Genomic DNA, 22,519 nt, shown 5'->3' with positions numbered 1-22,519 from the left:
ATATTTTCTAAATCAACCACATAGCTGTGAACAAATTATCAAACATTTCTTTAAAAGAAAGTTGAAACAGACTTATTCACAGTATCTCGTTTACTATCCCATTTCACGTTTCGGGTTTATCGAGGAACGTTCAGCAGGTTTGCCACATAGAAGTATGGAAAATTTCAAAAAGTTTCAGATAATGTTGATGAGGTTTTTTTCCTCATATGCAAAATTTCGTCACTAGTTTGTACTTTTCTTTCATAATTAAATTTACATGAATTATTTGTTTAAATATGTTGTAATACCCACAGATTGTTTTAAAACGAAAGTTTTTCGGTGAAGCATTGTTTGTACTTAGTTTTATGAACTTAATGCATCAATTTCTATGGCTTCTTTGGACGTTTATCCAACTAGGTTTCGTGGACTGCAGAGACAGATTATGAATGTAGGAACTAGGAGGAGAAAGGGAGGGGCCAGCAAGAGAACATTTGCAGGGGCAGAAGTGTCCATTCGCAAGCCCATGCTACCCCACCCCTGCCGGCACCCCCACCAGCCTGTTAGGATAAAGAAAACCAAATCCATGAAGCTCTGCAGCAGCAGCAGGCACCACCAAACGCAACTCGCTCCGCCGCAAGAAAGATACTCATCAGTTCCACTCACCGGCGGCAGATCGACGCCAAGAAACATAAGCGCTTGATCGCTTCCCCTCTCTCTCTCGCGAGCGTGCTCTCTCTCGGTTCTCGTGGTCTTGGATGCAGAGTGAGGTAATCAGGCTCTCTTTCTACTTGTTTTTATTTGTTGAAGTTTTGGATTTACTTATTTTTCTCCAGAGCAGCTGAGCAAGCATTTTTTTTCCTCTAATAAAACGGAGTACTACAAGTAGTAACCAGCACTAGTGGTAGTTCGGTAGGAATGTTTCTTGATGTTCGTTGGTTTGGTCGTTTCCTCTGTCCTAAAAAGCTGCCTTTTCTTCTGCGCTTTTCTGTTCGTTTCTGCCAAGGCCTTCTCTCTCACTTCACTAGAAGAGTCCCCCTACCTCCATTCCCTCTGACGGGAAGTAGAATAGGAAGCATATCTTGGCTGGGTCCATTGAGATCGGACGGAGCCTTCCTCCTCCCCTCTCCCTCCGTCCAACGAATCCTTCCCTCGGAGTCCTCCACTGTATTGGAGATCCGTCCGCACTGATTGATTTCTTTTGCCGGCGACGGACCCCCCTGGATTGATTTCTTTTATGTGAGCGATCTAATCCCAATGTTTCATTCTCTCCAATCCATTCATCTTTTTTCTGTGGCGGAGTGGTATTAATTTTTATTTTCCAAAAGTTTATTTAGGGTTCTAATAACACGCCCTTTGTTAGGCACCGGGTGAACTTGTGTTCTTGGCTAACTGAAACTAAACTAATCCACTTTGTATTCCATTTTTCTTTCTTTCCTGTAGCAGGAGATAAAAAGTGTACTTTTCGTTGAGGGGTGTGCCATTGCTTGTCAATCCGGGCAACACAATTTTTGGATTTCTTGCTCGGAGAAAGCTGATAATATTCTGGTCCATTTTTTTCGTTTTGCGATTTATAGGTCTCTTCTTGTCCTAATAAAATCACTTAGAAAATCTATATATGTCAATTTCTTTATGCACATTTTTTTCGATCTTGTTGCCTGTGGTCTACGGATTGCAATTCTATAATCACCGTTTGACTGCCTGCATGTGCTAGATCGCTAAACAAATCTCAATCTCGTAAACCTGTCTTGCCATCCATGTTGCTTGCTTGCGATTTCAACCAAGATAAGAAAGATTCCTCCCCTCACTGCTGCTTGTTCCCGTGGTCTCCCAACATCGCCTCACCGATTATTCCCGCTGTCCCCTCACCTCAAGATGCTGCCCTTGTGCTCTGCAGGTGCTGCCGCTTCCCTCCCTCTGCGCCTGTGTGCGATCCAGCTCGGAGGAGGAGTTCCTGTTGGCATTGTGCTTTCCTGGACCCAGATCTTGATGCAACTGCTGACTAGTTTACTGATCTAGAGGAGTTTCCTGGCCTGATTTGATTTGGTGGCCACGCCGCGAGGGGGACAGTTGGGCGTGGATCCTCATCACTAGTTGTTGGTCTTGTCCTTTCACATGCCTGTGCCCACCACCGGTTTTGCTACTTTGCTGATGGGTTCAGTGTCGTGGGTTTGTTGAGCTGTTCTTCTTGGCCCCCATTTGGTGGTGACTGCTGAGGAGGAAGCTGAAAGGGAAGAGCTAGAGAGGACACAAAACATAGTAGCAAGGTTACTTTTTGGTGAGGCACAATGAAGCATATGAAGCTTGGGTCGAAGCCGGATGTCTTTCAGACAGAGGGCAGCAATATCAGGTTAGTTGTTTCGTTTCTGTTCTTGCTCAGAGTTTCTCCAGCTTCTGCACACATTATTACTTTATTTGATGCTTGTTCTTGTTGCTTTACTTCACTTTAGTGCAAGTCTTGTTGCACGGCAACTAATTTTGTGGTTGAAATTGCGAGATCTGTTTCACTTGATAGAAATTTGGCTTTTGTATGCATCTTGGTTGTGCGATTTTTCCATGGTTGAGTTGATCTTCTTTTCATTGTTTTCAAATTAAATTCCAAATCAATGAAGTTGCTAAAGGGGGCAATCATACTGGTAACTAGTCATATGCTTTCAGCAATTAATTAGCTCTGTGGTGGGGAATGTGGTCCGTGATCTGTATTTTCCTGGGATCCACTTCTTAAACAGTAAGAAAAGGAAGTGAACATACTCCATTGGTGTCATTTCTTTGATTTCAGTTATTTGTACTTCTAGTTAAGGAGCCTCCACAAAACTTCCAATTGTTCTGAAGTATTGATATTACTGTAGTAAATTTACACTCTAGAGTTGAACAATAATTGCGAAGAACTATTTTAAATGTTTGTTGAATTTTTCCCATCTTCTGAAAACTACATAAGTACATGGCTATCCAATACGCTACTATTCTATCCGCATCACGTTTTGCAACTAACTCTAAAACATTCATGATAGGGGTTGGATTGCTTTCTCGTTACAACATTCTTCACGAAATTGGTTGCCTAACATGCCTCTTAATTATTAGGTTCAAATGACATTCAAATGGCTAACAATCCAACTGATGTTCTTTATTAGGTTAATTATCCTTGATTCTTGCTAGCGGCATATGTTCTTAAGCTTCCTCTGTACTTTGAAGGCATGTGCAAATTTAATGATTGGAATGCCTTTCCTAGTTTGTTTATTGTTTATTGTTTATATAATCAAACTAGTTGTTGACATTGTGGTCCATAATGTAGATTGAATTCGTGGAGCTCAATTGAGTTAGCTTTGCCTTACTATGTCCAGTTTTTTAAATCATTGGTCCAGGACCAGTTACCAGTTAAATTAGTTGTACTTGTCATGCACAATGCTACTAGATGTGAGGTTGCTTTCCAGACCTTTATCTATCGTTGCTTGTGGTACTTTACTTAGGTAAATGGTCTGTCACTCGCTGTCTTACTTTTAGCTGATTCAGTGGGTCAGGATTTTACTATTTTTTATTTATTTCAGCTATCCATTACTTGTTTTTGTGTATTACGTGAATTTACTTTGCCATTTGTGTTCTATGACCAAATATTTTGTGCACCAACATCTGTGATCATCTTTATGGAGAAATACTGTGGGCCCTCTTTTTATGAACTGTGCCACTCACAAACACTGTGATTCTGTTGGGCAGCCAATATCTTCACAAATGTCACCTTGCCATTCTCTCGAAAGGATATGCATTAGTCATCCATGTACATATTCTGATATACTGTTCACCGAATAGTGACATGGCAGCACTATCATGGGAATACACTTGTATGATTTGCATAGTACAGCTATGACATGCGTACACATCAAATCAGAGGCAGAGAAGTAGTTGAAAAATATACAGAAGAACACATGTCAATATATGCCCTGGAATTTGTTCATTTATTTTGGGATTCATGTTCTGGTCAAATAAAGAATTCGGATGTGCTTTGCCTCTATTTTTGAATCTGTTCCTTTTTTTTTCATCTCGTCTATATTATGCTTTGCTTCTATTTGTACTAAATAGTTTTGATGCTAATGTTGTGCTAACATGGTTTTCAGGTTTGTTGCAACAGAGCTGGCAACAGATATTGTTATCTCCATAGGAGATGTCAAGTTTTATCTTCACAAGGTATCAACTTCCTTATCTGTATAAATTACTGTTCTCATGGTTTGACATTGCAGTGACATTTTGAGAGCAATTCTACAGTACTGATATTCACTATTAAGTGTGAATTAATTGTTAAAGCTCTTCATCAGAGATGTTAAAGAATTATTTTACTTTAATTGCTCGTGATTTATATGACTAGCTGTTATTGTAGAACACCTGATTGTAAATTTGCAATGGAATGGACTGCTTATACATGTGCTTTTGCGCTACAATGGAGTAGACTTAATTTTGTTAAAAGCTAATTTTTTATTGTGCAGCTTTGTTTTATGTCTAATAACAATGTTCTGCACATTGTTTGCAGTTCCCTCTTTTGTCAAAGAGTTCACGATTGCAAAGATTAGTAGCTTCAAGTAATGAGGAAAGCAGCGATGAAGTGGATATATCAGACATTCCTGGTGGACATTCAGCATTTGAAATCTGTGCCAAGTTTTGTTATGGCATGATTGTAACACTCAACGCATATAATGTTCTTGCTGCTCGTTGCGCAGCTGAGTACCTAGAAATGTTGGAGACCATTGACAAAGGAAATCTTATCTACAAAATTGATGTGTTCTTGACATCAAGCATATTTCGAACCTGGAAAGACTCAATCATAGTTCTACAAAGTACAAAGTCGTTGCAGCCATGGTCTGAGAATTTGAAGGTAATCAACCAATGCATCGACTCTATTGCATCAAAGGCGTCAACTGATCCATCAGAGGTTGAATGGTCATACACGTACAACAGAAAAAAACTCCAATCCGAGAATGGTGTCGATTCTCACTGGAACGGAGTCAGGATGCAACAAATGGTCCCTAAGGACTGGTGGGTTGAGGACCTTTGTGAACTCGAGATGGAGTTGTACAAGCGCGTGATCCTAACAATCAAGGCAAAGGGAAGAATTCATGCTATAGTTATTGGAGAAGCACTGAGAGCCTATGCATTCCGACGGCTGCTTGGTTCCCTGGAAGATGCTGTGAGCAATGGAACTGATTGCACAAAACGTCGTGTGGTTCTCGAAAACATTGTATTTCTGCTGCCCACTGAGAAAGGTTCAGTGTCATGTGGTTTTCTTCTTAAACTACTAAGAGCTGCATGCTTGCTGGAATCTGGTGAATCTTATCGTGATAACTTGGTCAAGAGAATAGGCACGCAACTGGATGGTGCTTCAGTTGTGGACCTTCTTATACCAGCAGCTAGTGGTGAAAACTGTTTGTATAATGTTGACCTGATTATGGCAATAGTTGAGCAGTTCATGTCACATCATAGTGATAATGGTAAATTGAGTTTTGAAGATGACGATGAAATTGTGGAAGTTGAGAATTTTGCTTCTGTTTCCATCACATCAAAGTTGGCAGTTGCAAAATTGATAGATGAGTATCTTGGTGAGATTGCGAAAGATCCCAATTTGCCTGTTTTGAAGTTCATTGAACTTGCTGAAATGGTGTCTGCCACATCCCGGCAAACACATGATGGACTATATCATGCCATCGACATGTATCTAAAGGTAATATTCACATATGTGTGTCTTGCTACTTCCGCTGTAGTTAGTTTCAAACTAACGCTCCATTCCGTGCATACAGGAGCACCCAAGCCTACCAAAGAGTGAAAAGAAGAGATTATGCGGATTGATGGACTGCAAGAAGCTGTCCCAGGAGGCATGCATGCACGCTGTGCAGAATGAGCGGCTTCCACTGCGTGTGGTTGTGCAAGTCCTCTTCTTTGAGCAAGTCCGAGCATCGGCTGCTTCTGCAAGGAGTGACTCTGCTGCCGATCTTTCATTGGCTGTCCATTCGCTTCTTCCCAGAGAGAACGGCAACTCGTATGGCAGCTCTAGATCAGCTGCCACCACAACAACTGAAGAGGATGGTAGCGGAGTCCCAACATCCAGTGACATCAACTCTTTCAGGTCGATGAGGCTTGCCACAAACGGTGCTGGCAGCGAGAGGAGCAGCGCTAGCAGCGAGATCAACAAGAACAGTGAGGACAAGAGCACCACCGGTAAGGCGAAAGCGATGCTGATGCCTAAGAAGATGCTAAGCAAGCTCTGGTCTGGGAAGACAACAAATGTTGGTGAGAACAGCGGCTCAGAAACATCGGAGAGCCCTGGGTCTGCCAACAATACGGAGGAGGTAAAGTCGACGCCGTCACGGAACACGAGGCGCTCGATGTCCTAGCCGCTTGCCCTCATAGTTTCTCTTTGATTTTGTTTTTTTTTTCCTTTACACGAGAGGTAGCAATCTTAGGATGTGGAATACTACTGACTTGTCCAGTCGCCGATGATGTTTTTGTAGCATTCTTGCTAGTAATTGCTGTAGCCCCCTAGAGGTCTGGTCATTGGTGTTCAGGAAACACGTTTCATAAGATAAATCTGTAATGTTTCTTCAGTGATAGTAGTATAAAGGAAGTCGTTTTTGGAGGTAGCAGACTGGCAGCGTAGGGCAAAGTTTCTGTCTTGATCACTGATATTCTTTGTAGACAGAAGTCATGGTGCTATAACAGTTTTCTTTGTGTGGTGTATTATAGCGTTTTCTCTACGTGGTCTATTACCAGCTTCATCTGAAGGTAAAGGGACGGGGGCACGGGGCGACCGGCCACGAGTAACATGCTGCGGCGTTTGGCATGCTTGCGGAAGTTCGGTCTGACCAAGTGTTATAGAATCATCTGTTTATCATCTATCCTATTAAGCGATCGATTTGTTAACGTGAGGTTACAAATGTAGCCATTCACATCGCAGTTCCCCTGTTTTTATGGGCGCGTTTGATAGCATGGCCACCCTTTGGCTCGCATGTGCCTCGCTGTTTTGGGCCGTTTGGTTTACTGGGCTCCTCCGCGTTGTCGCATCACACAGGTCTTAAAACACCTCCGGGACAGACCCAGGAGGAATTGACAGTTTTTTCAGGGACAGGCTCTGGCGAGACGAAAATTGACAACGCCGTTCGCGCGGGCGCTCCACCTCGGCATGGTGGGAGAAGCCGAAATCTGGGCGGTGTTGCGCGGCAAAGGTAGGGGTAACCTCCCTCTTCGGTTACCCTCTCCGTTAGCCCCTCCCAAAATGTCTCTTTCCCCAATTTTCGCACCGATGGCGGCTTCGGCGATCTAGATCTGGCCACGCGCATCTGACCCTGGTCGTGGTCTGGATGAGGAGCTCCCCCCTTCGGTCTCCGGTGTCGGACCAGGGTCATCGTTTCCAGCCGTGGCGGAGCCTGTGCACATCTTATCCGACTTGCGGCCGTCTCCATCGTCTGCCATGACAGAGGTAAGGGGAAACTCCTCTGCTTTACTATAGTGTTAGATTCATGTTGGTAGAACTAGTTGGGTTCGATAAGACCGTTTATAATGCACATATCTTGTTCGAGTAGACCGACCAGCTCCAGCTTGTGCATCATGCCACAACACTCATCATTTGCATACAAGCCTAGATCTTGATGGTGCACAAGAGAGCAGTCAGGCATGTTGCTTTTTCTCCTGTCATGTACGGTTCTATGTTACAACGAGATCAAGAGAGGATGACCAACCTAAACTACATCTACAACTGCAATGATGTAGAGGCTATCCGGATGCTTTGGATGAGAACAGCCCCTTTCTATGCACTTGTGAAAACGTTCAGGTCTAGAGGACTACTGGTTGGTAGCATCCACACCTCTGTCGAAGAACAAGTCGCAATGTTTTTTCATGTTGTGGGTCATAACCAGAGGTTTAGAGTCATCCATAGCACATTCAGGCGATCCACGGAAACTATCTCTCCGTACTTTCAACAGGTGTTGTACGCTGTTGGGGAGCTCAGAGGTGAAATGATCAAACCAGCATCAACGAACACACCACCCAAGATCAAGAAACAGCTACAGGTGGTTTCCGTATTTCTAGGTGAGTATAAAATCATGTTCGTTCTACTTATCAGATATGTGGTACTGTCAGAAACATGATTGTGTGCTAATTGTTTGACAGGATTGCATTGGGGCTATTGATGGTACTCATGTGACTGCAAAGGTACCGAGATCAATGTCTGCAGCATTCTGCTGCATGAAGCACTACACTAGCCAGAACGTGCTAGCAGCTGTGGATTTCGATATGAGGTTCACATCCGTGCTTGCTAGCTGGGAGGGTTCAACTCATGATGCAAGCATCCCGTACGACAGTTTGTCAAGGCTCAAAGGGTTGCAAATCCTTGAGGGTAAGTTCTATCTTGGAGATGTTGGATATGCATGCTGACCTGGTATTCTACCTCATTTCAGAAAAAAAAACAATGTATCACCTCAACAAGTTTACTCCAAGGAACCGACCTCAAAATGCGAAAGAGTTGTTCAATCTGAGACACTCAAGCATTAGAGTCACCATTGAAAGGGCCTTTACTGCATTGAAGAACAGGTTCAAGGTCCTTGACCAAAAACCGTTCCACACTTTTGACACTCAAGTAAACCTGGTCCTTGTTTGCTGCATTCTTCACAACTGGATCCTAAGTTGGGGCGAGAATGACTTCTTCCAAGGAGTTGTCACTTTTGATAAAGTTGAGACTGGCCACGACGTGGAGGAGGGTAGCTAGGGAGCATCGTTATGAACTACCATTCGTAATAGCTCGAAGAGGTGACCTTATTCTTGCTTGGATGGTACCGAACATGTATAGTTTCATCTCCATCGAGATTTGAGGTTGGCTGCAGGCAAACAAACAAAAAAAAAATTTAGTCCAAACCATGCAGCCCCGACCTACCAAACAACACGTTAATTCTGGCTCGTGACTCGTTCCAAACACGCAGGTGCCTTCGCATCACTGCGCCAGTAAGCCACGAATTAAACCCAAGCTACCAAACGCCTCCTATATGACCCGCCCACTTGTTGCAGGACGAAGGCACAGCAGCAGGATTTGCTTCACTATCACTCCACGAAGAAAAAATCAGAAATTTGAGAATTGGCAAAAGCGTAGTAGCATTGAAAAGTTAGTCTGTGCGACTCCTACATACAAGGCTACATACAGTTTGTTATAGACAACAACGCACTATATGATTTATTCTATGGCTCGTACGTACACTAATTCGGTTTTGGAGATACATCATTTTGAATATTCGAATTTTGTAATTAATGCTATGAAATCATGAGGCGGCAGATTATGTATGCATACACAAGGAAAGACTAACAGGGGCATGTAAGTTACCCTGATCTCAAACCAAAGTATAACTCAAGCACCCACATATCACGTATGCATGTACCAAATCCACTCCCATACTATGTACTCAGAACAAAGTCTGCTAGTAACGGTAGAGCTATCTATATGTGAGGGAAGTTTTTTGTTTGGGTGTGTGTGGTTGGTGTGGACGCCCCAACACAATCCAATAATCCAATGTAGGTCTTATTTGGTATTAGAGTTTTGGTGGGACCAGTGTGGATAATCTTCACCAAACCCCAAACCCCCTCTTATTTTTAAAAGCATATTTAGTTCTACTGTATTGATCTAGTTTAATACTCGTTTTTTCCATTCCCCCCAAATTCTAGTATGATTTCTCTAATACCCAATACACTACCCATAGCTACTGAACTGGGGATTAAGATTTTATAAGGATTTGAGATAATTTGGTGAAGATAGGGGTTTCACCCAATCCATCTAGGGATTATCCCAGTAATCCCACAAAAACTCTAGCACCAAACAAAGTTGTACTTACCTAAATTATCCCTGCCCCCAAGGACTCAAGCAAAGCTCCGCCTGTCAAAATAGACGATAGGGCTTGAAGGGTTCTACTCGGATGACAATCCCGAGACCTATTGGTTTGTATTTATAGGAGTTGCATGTTGTGGTGCAAAGCTTTTACACTGCAAGAGAGACTACAAGTCCTTGTAAAATGTGAAATATGTATAGGAAACTACCTACCTTAACACCGCCACCGTTGGACTCCTATATTTCCCTTCCGTTAGTACTTGGCTCCATGGATTCTTTCCTCTTTTTTGCCAGTGCTCCTCTCGGTAGATCATGCCATTGTGGCCCCCCATATGAAATTTATAACGAAATAAGTAAGTATTGGTGGGCATGAAGTATGAAGGCAGAAACAAAGCTCGGAGATACCCTTTCCATGTGAAGCAGCGTTCGCGATGTTAACACCGGCTTGCTGCCCATGTTTGTCGATGGCACGTACTTGATGGATACGGCAAGACACAAGAAACACTGCAATGAGTCCAAAAAAATCTTTGCGGTTGCGTGGCCATGGAAGGGAAGAAGATGTCATCCACCATTAGTGAGCAAGGAGTGTAGTGGACCAAGGGATGTACAATGGGGAAGAAATGACTAAGCCAGAATTTAAAAACCTCGGGGAGTACCTCCACTTCGATTTTGCATCTCTTCGACGAAATCACAAAGCCCTTAAGGGCATGTACAAAGAAAGGTGCTTAGAGGGGTGCTTAGAAAAATAAATCGGTTTATCTAAGCACTCGTGCTTATTTGTACCAGACAGCTGCCTAACTAAGCATCTCTTATGTAAAAATAAACACAGTGCTTAGCAAATTTTTTGGTTTATTTCTCTAAACACCCATATAAACATCTCTTATTGTACATGGGCTAAGAGAGACGGGGCTTGCCTGTGCCCAACTCGTGCGACCAACCGTGCGCGTAGAGCACGTGGCGCCATCATGAGCTCTCTGCCGTTTTCCGTATGCGTACATGTTTTTTGTTGCAGAATATTAGGAATACTTGCAAGTATGCAAATATAAGTCCCATTGAGTATTGTCTTTCTTCCCATACACAAATATATGCCAGAGCGAGCCACCGGTGGCCGGCTTTCCGCCATGAAGACGTGGCCAGCATGAGTGTTCTTTCCCAGCTGGAGAGCAGACCCATGAAGTTATTACGTGCTTTAGTGGCCGTCACCGACGTGCGACCACGACATGGCCTGGAGCAGCGGCTCCCGTTACTCCTGCTGGGTGTCACGTGCTCTGAGCGCATCGATGGTCGCAAGAGTTGGACGCATGCAAGTCCCATGCCCTTAAGTGGCAGGTCTACTTCACAACCTTTTGCCAAAGCATAGTAAATACAAAAGGGGAGGGGGCATGCCCCCCCACCCCCTCGGTTTCTGCAATTTCGTGCGAGGTACCAAATATTTCCCAATTTCTTCTCTACACTCCTCACGCACTCAAGGCTCTCCAGAGGCTTGATGTATTTTGAACATGATTTGGGTTTGTTTGCGTTGGTCCACATACACAATATTAGCTCCTTTTCCCAACTTGTTTGTTTGGGTAAACCCTGCCCCAACAACTATGTCTTCTTTTGACCACATCTGACATGAGCAAAGGCGTGCCGTATAAGCCATGCATTAATTAGGAAAGTAGAGATAGAGGGAAGATGCCTTATGTGTGGTTGACACGTGCCAGGCAAGAGCAGATCATATGGAACGAGCGTTAATTTAGGGTGGAGAGATAGGAGGAGATGTCTTTTTAACGGACATATATAGGGACACGCGGACAATGTCCGCTTGGACGCAAACCTGCCCCAGATATTGTCCAGAAATGCATACAAATGGATAGACCGGTGACTTTGCGTTGGACCGTTGTCCTGGTGGCAGACTATTTTTTTATCCGTGCGGAGTAAAATGAACACAAGAGGTTCGTTTATGTCGAACGGTTGGAGATGCCCTCATAGCATATTGACAAGCGGTGTCATCGTGCTCGACTCTTTGACAAAAGGATTAGTAGTAGCTACCACTCCCTTCCTGGCAGACTTACTGACTACTTCCCCATTGTTTAAGGCGTGCCAAAGATCTTACCATTTATGAAGGAATCGAAACACATTTCTTTTCAATTTCTATTCAAGAGTTTCTATCTGTTTCTAAACCCTTTTTAGAGACCTCGAAACTTCAGGAGGCCCATGTAGGACGGAGTGTTCACATTTCCGTCGAAACTTCCCAAAATTCCATATACTTTGAGGGTCAACGAAATATTTGGGTTTCATTCAAACTATTTCGCTAGACTTGAAATTATATAAGGTAAAATTCATTGGGATGCACACGAATAAAACATGATTTGTTACGGTATGGTTTGCCTGCATGTTTTCATCGAGTAGGTCCGGAGTTGGAGTCCTATCGTCGTCGTAACTTTTGTTTTACTGCTTTACCTTTGAACCTAGGCCCCCAAGGGCCAAGGCTGGATACAAGTGTCATACCAACAGGCTAGAATAACCAATTTATGAAGGATCCATACTATTTTGGCTTCATATCAATTAGGTAGAATTCAAATTTATCCAAATTCAAACGAAAATTTCATCAATTTGCATGTTTTTTCTTACATTTTTTTTTAGATTTTGGTACTATTGTGTATTTCACTGGTCCGTAATTCTCGCGCTTACGAGATTTTAATACACGGGTGAAGACTCTGCGGTTGCACGACACACCCGGCCTTTCGTTCATGAAAGGCAAAGAATGAAGACACTGCACACTATATATCCTCCTCCGTATAGCATGAAAATGGTTTGTCAGCAGATGCCAGAGCATCAGCCTGATGATAGAAATCCGTCTCCTGTTGGAGGCGTTTGGAAAAGAAAATAAAAAAGAAATTGCCAGCAGCATCGTCCAGAGGCAATCAATGGGCCTGGTGCCCAGGTCGAGCACGGCCCAGAAGCGACCCACCGGATCAAGTGCCAGCCCGGAAGCTAGTGCGCGATCCAGGCTGCTCACGTCACTTACTAAAAAGAAGAATAAGCTCAAAAAAAAAACTAAAAAGAAGAAAATCCGCTAAAAAAAATTAAACTAAGAAGAAGAAAAAATAGCTATCTAGGCAGAGTCAAAGTGAATCGGGTTCCTTCGCGGCTCCCATCTCGCTCGCGTGGTCCATTTGCCACGGCCCTCCACTCCACTCCATCCACAGTTCCACACCACATATAGCAAGAACACCGTGCGCCATATTTGGACGTGATTGATCGACTGACCCGACCTGACCTGGCCCTCCAATTCCACTGGCCCGCCGGCCCACGTCACCCCCGTCGACCAACAGCAACACGAACCACACGACGCACAGTCAGCACATACCGTACGTGCGCGAAAGGAAATCGCAGAAACCACGTACCGTTGCTCTTGTTCTTGCACAAACTACTCATTTTATCTTCAAATCAACTTTGGCTCGTAGAAGCAGACACATTCACTGTCCAAAAAAACACATCTTAAAATGTTTAAAGTTTCTAGACATTCTATATTTACACACAAAGGTTGACGAAAAATATTTTCCAACATTTTAGATGTTTTTTTTAAAATGGAGGCATCTAGAGCTACCAGCCAAAACACCATATCCTGACTTTACCAGTTTTTTCACATTCCAGAAACTATTTATATGACAGATTGCACATAGGTCTAAAATTATAAATTTACTTTACTAGCACCACCAGTAAGTGGTACTTTCCATTGCAGATCGATATAACTTTGTGAAATGTCTGGATGTAAGAACCAGATTATCTTTACAAATAAGTGTTTCAAATTTTAAAAGGAATTTTTTAATCTTCAAATGTTTTAAACCTTTCTAGACATTCTATATTTACACACAAAGTTTGACGAAAAATATTTTCCAACATTTTAGATGCACTTTTTTTTTAAAAAAATGGAGGCATCTAGAGCTACCAGCCAAAACACCATATCCTCACTTTTTCTGTTTTTCACATACCAGAAACTATTTATATGACAGATAGCACATAGGTCTAAAATTATAAATTTACTTTACTAGCACCACCATTAAGTGGTACTTTCCATTGCAGATCGATATAACTTTGTGCGCAAACATAAAGTGTCCGGATGTAAGCACCAGATTATCTTTCAAAATAATTGTTTGAAATTTGAACAGGCATTTTTGCATCATAGGTGCATCTAGACCTATGAGTCCAAACACCATATCCTAACTTCATATGTCTTTACATGCTCAAAACTATTTGTGTAACAAAATGCACAAAGGTATAAATTTAAAATTTTAGTTGACTAGCAACGTATCTACCTACTAGGACCCACGAGCATGTAGTATTTTCCATTGCAGGTCCACATATTATCAGCTGAAAATATACGTCCATTTTATAATTTGTCACACTTTACTTTACACGTTTATTATTTGTCACATGACCTCCACATGTCAGTGACAATGACAGGTGGTGCTCATCTGGCAAATAATAGAGGATCCAAGAAAAACGTGGAAAATTATAAAAAAGTGTAGAATAATTTGGATTGGCCGTTTGGAAGCTTTTTCAGATTCAACAAAGATTTGATGAGAGGATTTTTAATTTCTTTTGTCAATGTATGGTAAAAAAATGTGTGTGTGTGTGGAGGGGGGGGGGGGGGGGGCATGTGCCCCCCTTGGCTTTCACAATTTCGTTAAAGAGAGGATGAGCTAGCAAATAGAAGGACAACGGTTCCCCTTAAGTTCTTTAAATCCGACAGACAATTTCTTTTCTACACTCCTCACACTCAGATAATAATGACAGATGGTGTCCGCCTGCTCGACGGTTTGCTGGCGGGATCACAATCCTTAACTCTCCCATGGACTACTTCCCCATCGGTTAAGGTGCGCAAAGATCTGGGGTTACATTTACTTTCAATTTCTATTTTTTGAGACCTCAAAACATCAAGAGGGTCAGACATGTAGGACCGAGCACCCCATCTCCTCCCGCACCCGCGCGGCGGCGCCACGCCAGGCGCCCCCCCCAGCGACTCCCATCCTCCTCCCCGGCCGCTCCCCTCCTCCCGCCACCGCCACCTGAGGCGCCGCCGGGCAAAGCCCTAGAGGCATGGCGGCGGCGGCGGACTTCCTCGGTCACGACATCCGTGGAGGCGCGGGTTCGCGTCTCTGGTGGCGGCGATCCGCATCGGGCTGTCGACGGCGGTGCCATGGAGCGGCGGTGACCAGAGGAGGGAGAGGATCTCCATCGTTTGGTGGGCGGCGGCGGTGGTTCGGGTCTGATCTGGGTCCTGGCGGGCTCGGTTGGGCTACGATCTTACTGCTGCGGTCACAACGATGCCGGCTTCGTGCAGGTTTCTGGGTTCGTTTCCAGGCACGAGGACGCCATGGGCGACTGTCCTTGGCATGGTGGTGGCGGCCTCCTCCTTCGCCTGAGGTGGTCGGTTGGTTGCTGGGGTGGCGGATCACGAGAGCCGTCTACCCCGGCGATGAAGATCTAGTCGACGACGAGCTAGCGGTGAAGGGGCCACCGGTGAAAACCGCACCTTGACATCGTTCTTGGCGGATGATGGCGGCGGCTATTGGCGTCGTTCCCTTGCGAAGACATCATCTTTGCTGGCCTCTACGGCTCTACGCTGGCTCTTGCCGAGTTGGGGACTAGCGGCTTTCGGTGAAAACCGTGCCACGACTGGCGGGCGATGGCGACGTTAAGCGTCACTTCCTTCTTGAAGGCATCGTCGTCGCAGTCTGCGGCTACTCACTCGTGCTCCTCCGGGGGAAACCCTAGATCTGGGTCTCCCGGATCGGATGATGACGGTGCTTCCTGCGTCGTTCTACCTCTTGGGGCATCATTTTTGGAGCAGCGGCTGGATGGAGGTGGATCTTTGGTGGAGTGGTGTTCATCTACCACGTTGACGTTGATGATTCTCGGCAGCGTGGAGCTGCAGGGTATCGAAGACGGGCGCGGACCGAAGGACATGTAGGATGGTGGAGCTGTCTGACGTCATGGTGACATCGACGGCAGGTCTGCCAAGGTCAATGCGGTGATCCCTCTTGAAGATGGTTGCGAGGAAGACGGCGGTAGCGATTTCTGTGGCGTGTGTGTTGGCGTGCGCTGAGAGTCTGCTTGACTGGATGTGCTTCTCACCTGCTATTGGGCTGCTTGGGAAGGCATTTGGTTGTTTGGATCACTACAAGAAAAGTTCTGATAGACAACGTCCCAAAATCGTCAACTAAGGGGCATTTTTCGTCGCCTATGGGCCTAACCCGACGATATGGGTTCCGTTGTCGAAAGCTGCGTCGAGCAAAGTCCAACGACGATTTTTTCGGTCCGTCGCGCTTGGCGCCCTTCCGCCACGGAAAATCGGACCGTTGCGGAAGTGTTTTCGGAGCCCGTTGATCGCCGACGTCATGCAAGCCGACACGTGGCGGACGCGCGTTAACCGCCGGTTAACGGCGTTAACCGGCTGAAACCCCGTGGTAGATGGTAGGCCCACACGAGGCCCGCCACGTCTTAAGCGGGCCGGGCCGGATGGCATAGTTTGACCGGTCAACTATATAGGCCGGGCTGGTCCATTAGTTACGTGGGCCGGGCCTAACCTCTAAGGTTGGTCGGTCAAAACTTAAATGAGCCGGCCCATTTAACATGTGGGGTCCACCTTACGACGAGCCGGGCCGGCCCAAGAAGCAAGTGGGCCGGGCCAAAAACACAGGTGGGTCCCACTTTCTCGTTAAAAGGCCGGCCCATTTAGTGTGTGGGGTCCACCGTATAGCAAGTGGGCCGGCCCAACAAGCTAGTGGGTCGGGCCAAAAACACGAGTGGGTCCCACTTTCCCGATTAAAGGGTCGGCCCATTTAGTTTGTGGGGTCCACCATATAGCAAGTGGGCGGCCCAACAAAATAGTGGGTCGGGCCAAAAACACGAGTGGGTCCCACTTTCCTGTTAAAGGGCCGGCCCATTTAGTATGTGGGGCCCACCATATAGCAAGTGGGTCGGCCCACCAAGATCATCGGGTCGGGCCAAAAACACGAGTGGGTCCCACATTCCCGTTAACGGGCCGGCCCATTTGGTATGTGGGGTCCACCATATAGAAAGTGGGCCGGCCCAACAAGATAGTGGGCGGGCCAAAAACACGGGTGGGTCCCACCTTCCTATTAAAGGGCCGGCCCATTTACCATGTGGGACCACCATAGAGCAAGTGGGCCGGCCCAACAAGATAGTGGGCCGGCCCAATAAGCATGTGGAGCCCATTATCGTGTAACCGGGCCGACCTACTAAAGAAGTGGGCCGGCCCAAAATGAAAGTGGGTCCCACACTACTGTAAGTGGGCCGGCCCAATCTGTTGTAGGGCCCTACTTGTTTGACTAGTCAACTTGCATTAAATTTCATGAGCCTAAAATCTGATTTCAATGATACACACAAGTACATACACAAATAAAACAAATAGGAAAATTACAAGGCAATTAATGTGCCCAAATAAAAAAAAATTACATAGAATCATTGAGGACTTCTATTAGCATCATCAATAACACGTTGACATTTGGCAATCGCCTTGATTGAATCTTGTGTACTCTTTGTCAACATATCAGCTACAGATCTTAAAGCAGCAATACCATGTCTTTTATAAAGTACAGCCTTGAGATATTTACTGTCTGATGAAAGAAATGGTCTAGGTTGACGGCTATGAGAAGATGCATCAGAAGAAAGATCAGAACTTTTTGTGGGCCTCACTGGTAATGAAGATTGCTTCATCACAACTGCATTCTGATAATAATGCAAAAAGAGTTAAACGATGAACTATGCAAACATTTATTATGCAATGTAGATATAAGATAATAACAAGTTGCATAAATAAGACATGTATGGAACTTGTACTAAGCACAAACTTACATCATAATGTTGCACAGGGTCGCTACAGATCCTTTTTTGGCGACTATCTTCTAATGATGACTGCTTCATTAAAACTGCATTCACGGTAACATTGTAAACATAGTTACAACAATTAACTATTCAAACATGTAATACGCAATGTAGAGATCGGATAACGAGCATGTAGCGAGAAATAAGCACAAGATAAGATAAGATGCATGTACTAAGCACATACTGGCTCACTTGCAGGTCCTTCTCTTGCGTGCACTAGTCGTGGTCAACATGCCTATCATTTTAGGTTCAGCCATCAAGTGAAATGCTAATCCTCCTGCTCCATTGTCCTTAATCCGTGTTTAGATATCACATTTAAGACCAAGTCAGCTGGTTTCAAATAACAAAAAACTTGAGCTGCCAAATGAATAAGCCAATATTTACCGGATATCGGATTAAAACCAACTAGATGTTGCTTTGCATGAGATACGAATTTCGGACATTCAGATTTAGAGTAGGGTAATGCCAAGGTTTTACACATAAAGTAAAGCGGCATTAAGAATGACCAAATGTCGGGTTCAAATCACCCTCGAAGTTTCTCCAAGACAAGCATATCAAATAGGCGAAACATAGTAAAGCATGAATGGCATTGCTATGGCGGGGTTCCAAGTGTTAATCTCTTGCATAAGGAACAATGCATATAGGTTATAGATAATAACGGAAGTAAGCGCCAAAATTACCAACCACGAACTCAGATTCCAACCTTACCTAGCGTCCCCGCCGTTAATGTTGGATGTTCTAATAAGTGGTTCGCATGATCAATCCCTAGGAAAAATAACATTGACAAGTTAGTCTACGATAATACAAAGACCGGACATGCACGCAAGCAATAACTATATAAGCTAAAGACGAGGTATAAGAGCAAGCAGATTGGAAATGCACATAGCATGATTATAAAAGCGAGTGTGAGAATAGCGAGACACGAGAAAACAGCTAGCGGTGAGCTAATGACGTGGTATAAGAACAAGCAGATTGGAAATGCCCATAGCACGACTATAAAAGCGATGCGACAATAGTATGCGATACAAAAACAAGTTGGCGAGCAAATGAATGGGTACAAGGCTATAAATATGTGGATGCACACAGGTGTCGGTAGAATGAACAGGATGGTAGCGACCGGATAATGCTTTTGTACTCGTACAATATTTAAACAAACTTCATGCGAAGCAACACATCAAGAAAGTTAACGGCATATAAGATCCGCAAATAACTACACAAAACATGGCTAAAGAAACACCGCGATCTAACGGGCCGAGCGTACTAACCAAGGCTGCAGCGGGGTGGACGGGGGCGGCAACTTGCATTCCAGCGGCGGCGAACGCGGGAGACGATGAATCGACCCTCGTTTCGGTAGAAGCGGGCGTTAGTGAAGCGGATCTAGTTGGTCGGCAAGGTATTCGGTGAAGTTGATACGGCCGGCTGCGGCGAGGTAGTCGGTGGCGAGGTCGGCGGTGAAGCGGATCCGTCGGTGGCGAGGTCGGCGGTGAAGCGGATCCGTCGGTGACGAGGGCAGCGGGGAGCGGATCGGGTGGGTGGACAGCCAACACGATCAAGGCTACGCTCGTGGAGGAGTATGCCGGCGGCGAAGCGAGATCTAGTACTGTAGAGAGTCGAGCTTTGGCGTGTGAGAGTATTTTTGAGCTAATGGGGCGAATGGTTGGTGGGTGGGTGTGGGCCTGTGGGGAGGGTTCGGGATCTAGGCAAGATATTTCATTGTTACCGAATGAGCCCTCCATGGTCGGTGGGTTGTAGCTTCCGGACCAGGGTTAAAAGGGTAAAACTGGTCACGGGATTTTCGAATGGATGCGGCGGGATGATTTGGCGCACGGCCGAAATTTTCAGTTTCAAGCTACGAGCAGAACGACAAAAATAATGTTCTTCCCCTGGGAGCTCTCATTTCTTCCTCTTCTCTTTCTCTCTCGAGTCTCTCCCACTCCCCCGGCTCCTCTCCCCCTTCTCTCCGGCGGCCTCGCCGGCCGGAGACGAGGCCGACTTCTCTCTGTATATTGTACACCCTCCGAACTAAATTAATTGATTCAACTTTCCTTAGACGTGTATGTATCTAGAGTAAAAACATGTGTGGATACATCCATATTTAGATAAGCAAAGTTGAGTCAGCTAATTTGGATCCGAGGGAGTTAGTGTTGTTGTAAGCTTAGATCCAGGGTTTCCCATGAGCAGAATGGCGCAATGGAGTCGGGGATCTCGTCATCGGCTTCAGATCTGGCCTATGGTGAATCTGGCGGATCTTGCCGGCCAAACCCCGATCCGGTGCCATCAATGTGATGGCGCTAACGGTGAGGCTTGCTTTGGTCGGTGCTTCGGATCCGGCCAATGGGGAAGTCAAGCTGCTAAAGTTCACAAGCTCGGGGCATACGACGGCGTCATCCGTCTTGCCCGTGCACATCTTGGACTTTCGGCGGCCCTTCTCGAAGCCAATATGCCGTTGCCGAGGCCCTTCTTCTCCTTCGTCCTGGCGACTACCGGCGACACCGTCCCAAGTGGTGCGTCCCCGGCGACGGAGTTGCTGGAAAGGATGCGGAGCAGAGATCTGATGTGCGGTCGAGAAGGAGTCGATTGATTTTCTTCTATATGTTTTTGGGTCCTTTTTGTAAAGTTGCAGGTTCTATTAGTTATTGTCTAGTACTTTTGGTCCTCTATGTAATTTTTTGGACTAGTTTCCATTGGCAATGATAAACTTGAATTTTGACAAGTTCACGGGGAAAAAATTCCTTTGCACATATGGCCTATCATGTATAAACATTCTTGAGATTTAAACTATATGTAATGTGCCATGCATTAACCCTAAACCATATATATGTAACTAACCCTAGCTGATCAAACCCTACTTAATTAAAACAAATAACCCTAAACTATACGCATGCACTTTATGCGCAAAGGCGCGGGTGCCTCTAATAATGTGTGTGCGCACTCGATCGATGATCCCTAAACCTTATACAACCCTGAAACCCTAATCCCTAATTCCTAAACCCTAAACACCCTAAACACTAAACCCTAGACCCTAAACCCTAACCCTAACCCTAAACCCTAATTAAACCCTATATATAGGCCAACGACACTTAATTGTGCATCAAGCAGGCCAGGGGTGCCTCGCGGTCCTCTAATTAAATTAAATGTGCCATGCATTAACCCTAAACCATATATATCTAACTAACCATAGCTAATCAACCCTACTTAATGAAAACACATAACCTTAAACTATACTAGCTATAACCCGATCTAATAAAAACATGCTCTATATATAGCAGCTAGCTAGCAAACCGTAGATTAACACCAATTAATATATACATGGCCTATATCGATCATGTTGTATAACATATCCCTGAGATTCATTAATTAATTATATAATTATCGTGATAAATTAATTAACTTTAATTTTGACAAGTTCTCTCGAATGAAAACACATTTGATTAAGTTGCCTCATAATATATATATATATATAATTAGTGTGCATGCATGGCCTACCATGCATTCGTGCATATATTTTAATGTATATTTGAACATATTTTTGGGGATTTCAATCTCTCTCTCTCGATCATCTATATATCGTTGGTGGCCAAAAACACACATATATATGCATGCAATTTATGCGTAAAGGCGCGGGTGCCTCTAATAATGTGTGTGCGCACTCGATCGATGATCCCTAAACCTTAAACAACCCTAAAACCTTAAATCCCTAATCCCTAAACCCTAAACACCCTAAACACTAAACCCTAAACCCTAGACCCTAAACGTACCCTAACCCTAACCCTAAACCCTAGCTAATCCTAAACCCCAATTAAACCCTATGTATAGGCCAACGACACTTAATTGTGCATCGATCGAGCGGGTCATGGGTGCCTCGCGATCCTCTAATAAAATTAAATGTGCCATGCATTAACCCTAAACCATATATATGTAACTAACCCTAGCTAATCAACCCTACTTAATTAAACCACATAACCCTAAACTATACTAGCTAGCTATAACCCGATCTAATAAAAACATGCTCTATATATAGCAGCTAGCTAGCAAACCGTAGATTAACACCAATTAAAATATACATGGCCTATATCGATCATGTTGTATAACATATCCTCGAGATTCATTAATTAATTATATAATTATCGTGATAAATTAATTAACTTGAACTTTGACAAGTTCTCTCGAATGAAAACACATTTGATTAAGTTGCCTCATAATATATATATATAATTAGTGTGCATGCATGGCCTACAATGCATTCGTGCATATATTTTAATGTATATTTGAACATATTCTTGGGGATTTCAATCTCTCTCTCTCTCTCGATCATCTATATATCGTTGGTGGCCCAAAAAACACACATATATATGCATGCAATTTATGCGTAAAGGCGCGGGTGCCTCTAATAATGTGTGTGCGCACTCGATCGATGATCCCTAAACCTTAAACAACCCTAAAACCTTAAATCCCTAATCCCTAAACCCTAAACATCCTAAACACTAAACCCTAAACCCTAGACCCTAAACGTACCCTAACCCTAACCCTAACCCTAACCCTAAACCCTAGCTAATCCTAAACCCCAATTAAACCCTATGTATAGGCCAACGACACTTAATTGTGCATCGATCGAGCGGGTCATGGGTGCCTCGCGATCCTCTAATAAAATTAAATGTGCCATGCATTAACCCTAAACCATATATATGTAACTAACCCTAGCTAATCAACCCTACTTAATTAAAACACATAACCCTAAACTATACTAGCTAGCTATAACCCGATCTAATAAAAACATGCTCTATATATAGCAGCTAGCTAGCA

The 22,519-nt window shown here is 44.3% G+C and overlaps 1 protein-coding gene across 1 annotated transcript; it reads left to right on the top strand.

The window, feature by feature from the left end:
• Nucleotides 1–2,246: 2,246 nt before the first annotated feature.
• Nucleotides 2,247–6,592, top strand: LOC124703691 (BTB/POZ domain-containing protein NPY4-like). The gene is made up of 4 exons (XM_047235913.1): nt 2,247–2,326; nt 4,086–4,155; nt 4,496–5,680; nt 5,757–6,592. The coding sequence occupies exons 1-4, from the start codon at nt 2,265–2,267 to the stop codon at nt 6,348–6,350; spliced, it is 1,911 nt and encodes a 636-aa protein (XP_047091869.1). The 5' UTR covers nt 2,247–2,264; the 3' UTR covers nt 6,351–6,592.
• Nucleotides 6,593–22,519: the final 15,927 nt, after the last annotated feature.

This window comes from Lolium rigidum, chromosome 3, assembly GCF_022539505.1.
Source record: "Lolium rigidum isolate FL_2022 chromosome 3, APGP_CSIRO_Lrig_0.1, whole genome shotgun sequence".
Lineage (NCBI taxonomy): Eukaryota > Viridiplantae > Streptophyta > Magnoliopsida > Poales > Poaceae > Lolium > Lolium rigidum.
The sequence above is the reverse complement of the archived record's forward strand: the minus strand, read 5'-3'. Positions and strand labels throughout refer to the sequence as shown.

Bases quoted from the DNA above. Each gene is read 5' to 3' on its own strand.
- LOC124703691 (XM_047235913.1), top strand. From the start codon at position 2,265: ATGAAGCATATGAAGCTTGGGTCGAAGCCGGATGTCTTTCAGACAGAG. The intron at 2,327-4,085 runs GTTAGTTGTTTC...CATGGTTTTCAG, and splicing joins ACAGAGGGCAGCAATATCAG to GTTTGTTGCAACAGAGCTGG. The intron at 5,681-5,756 runs GTAATATTCACA...CCGTGCATACAG, and splicing joins CCATCGACATGTATCTAAAG to GAGCACCCAAGCCTACCAAA.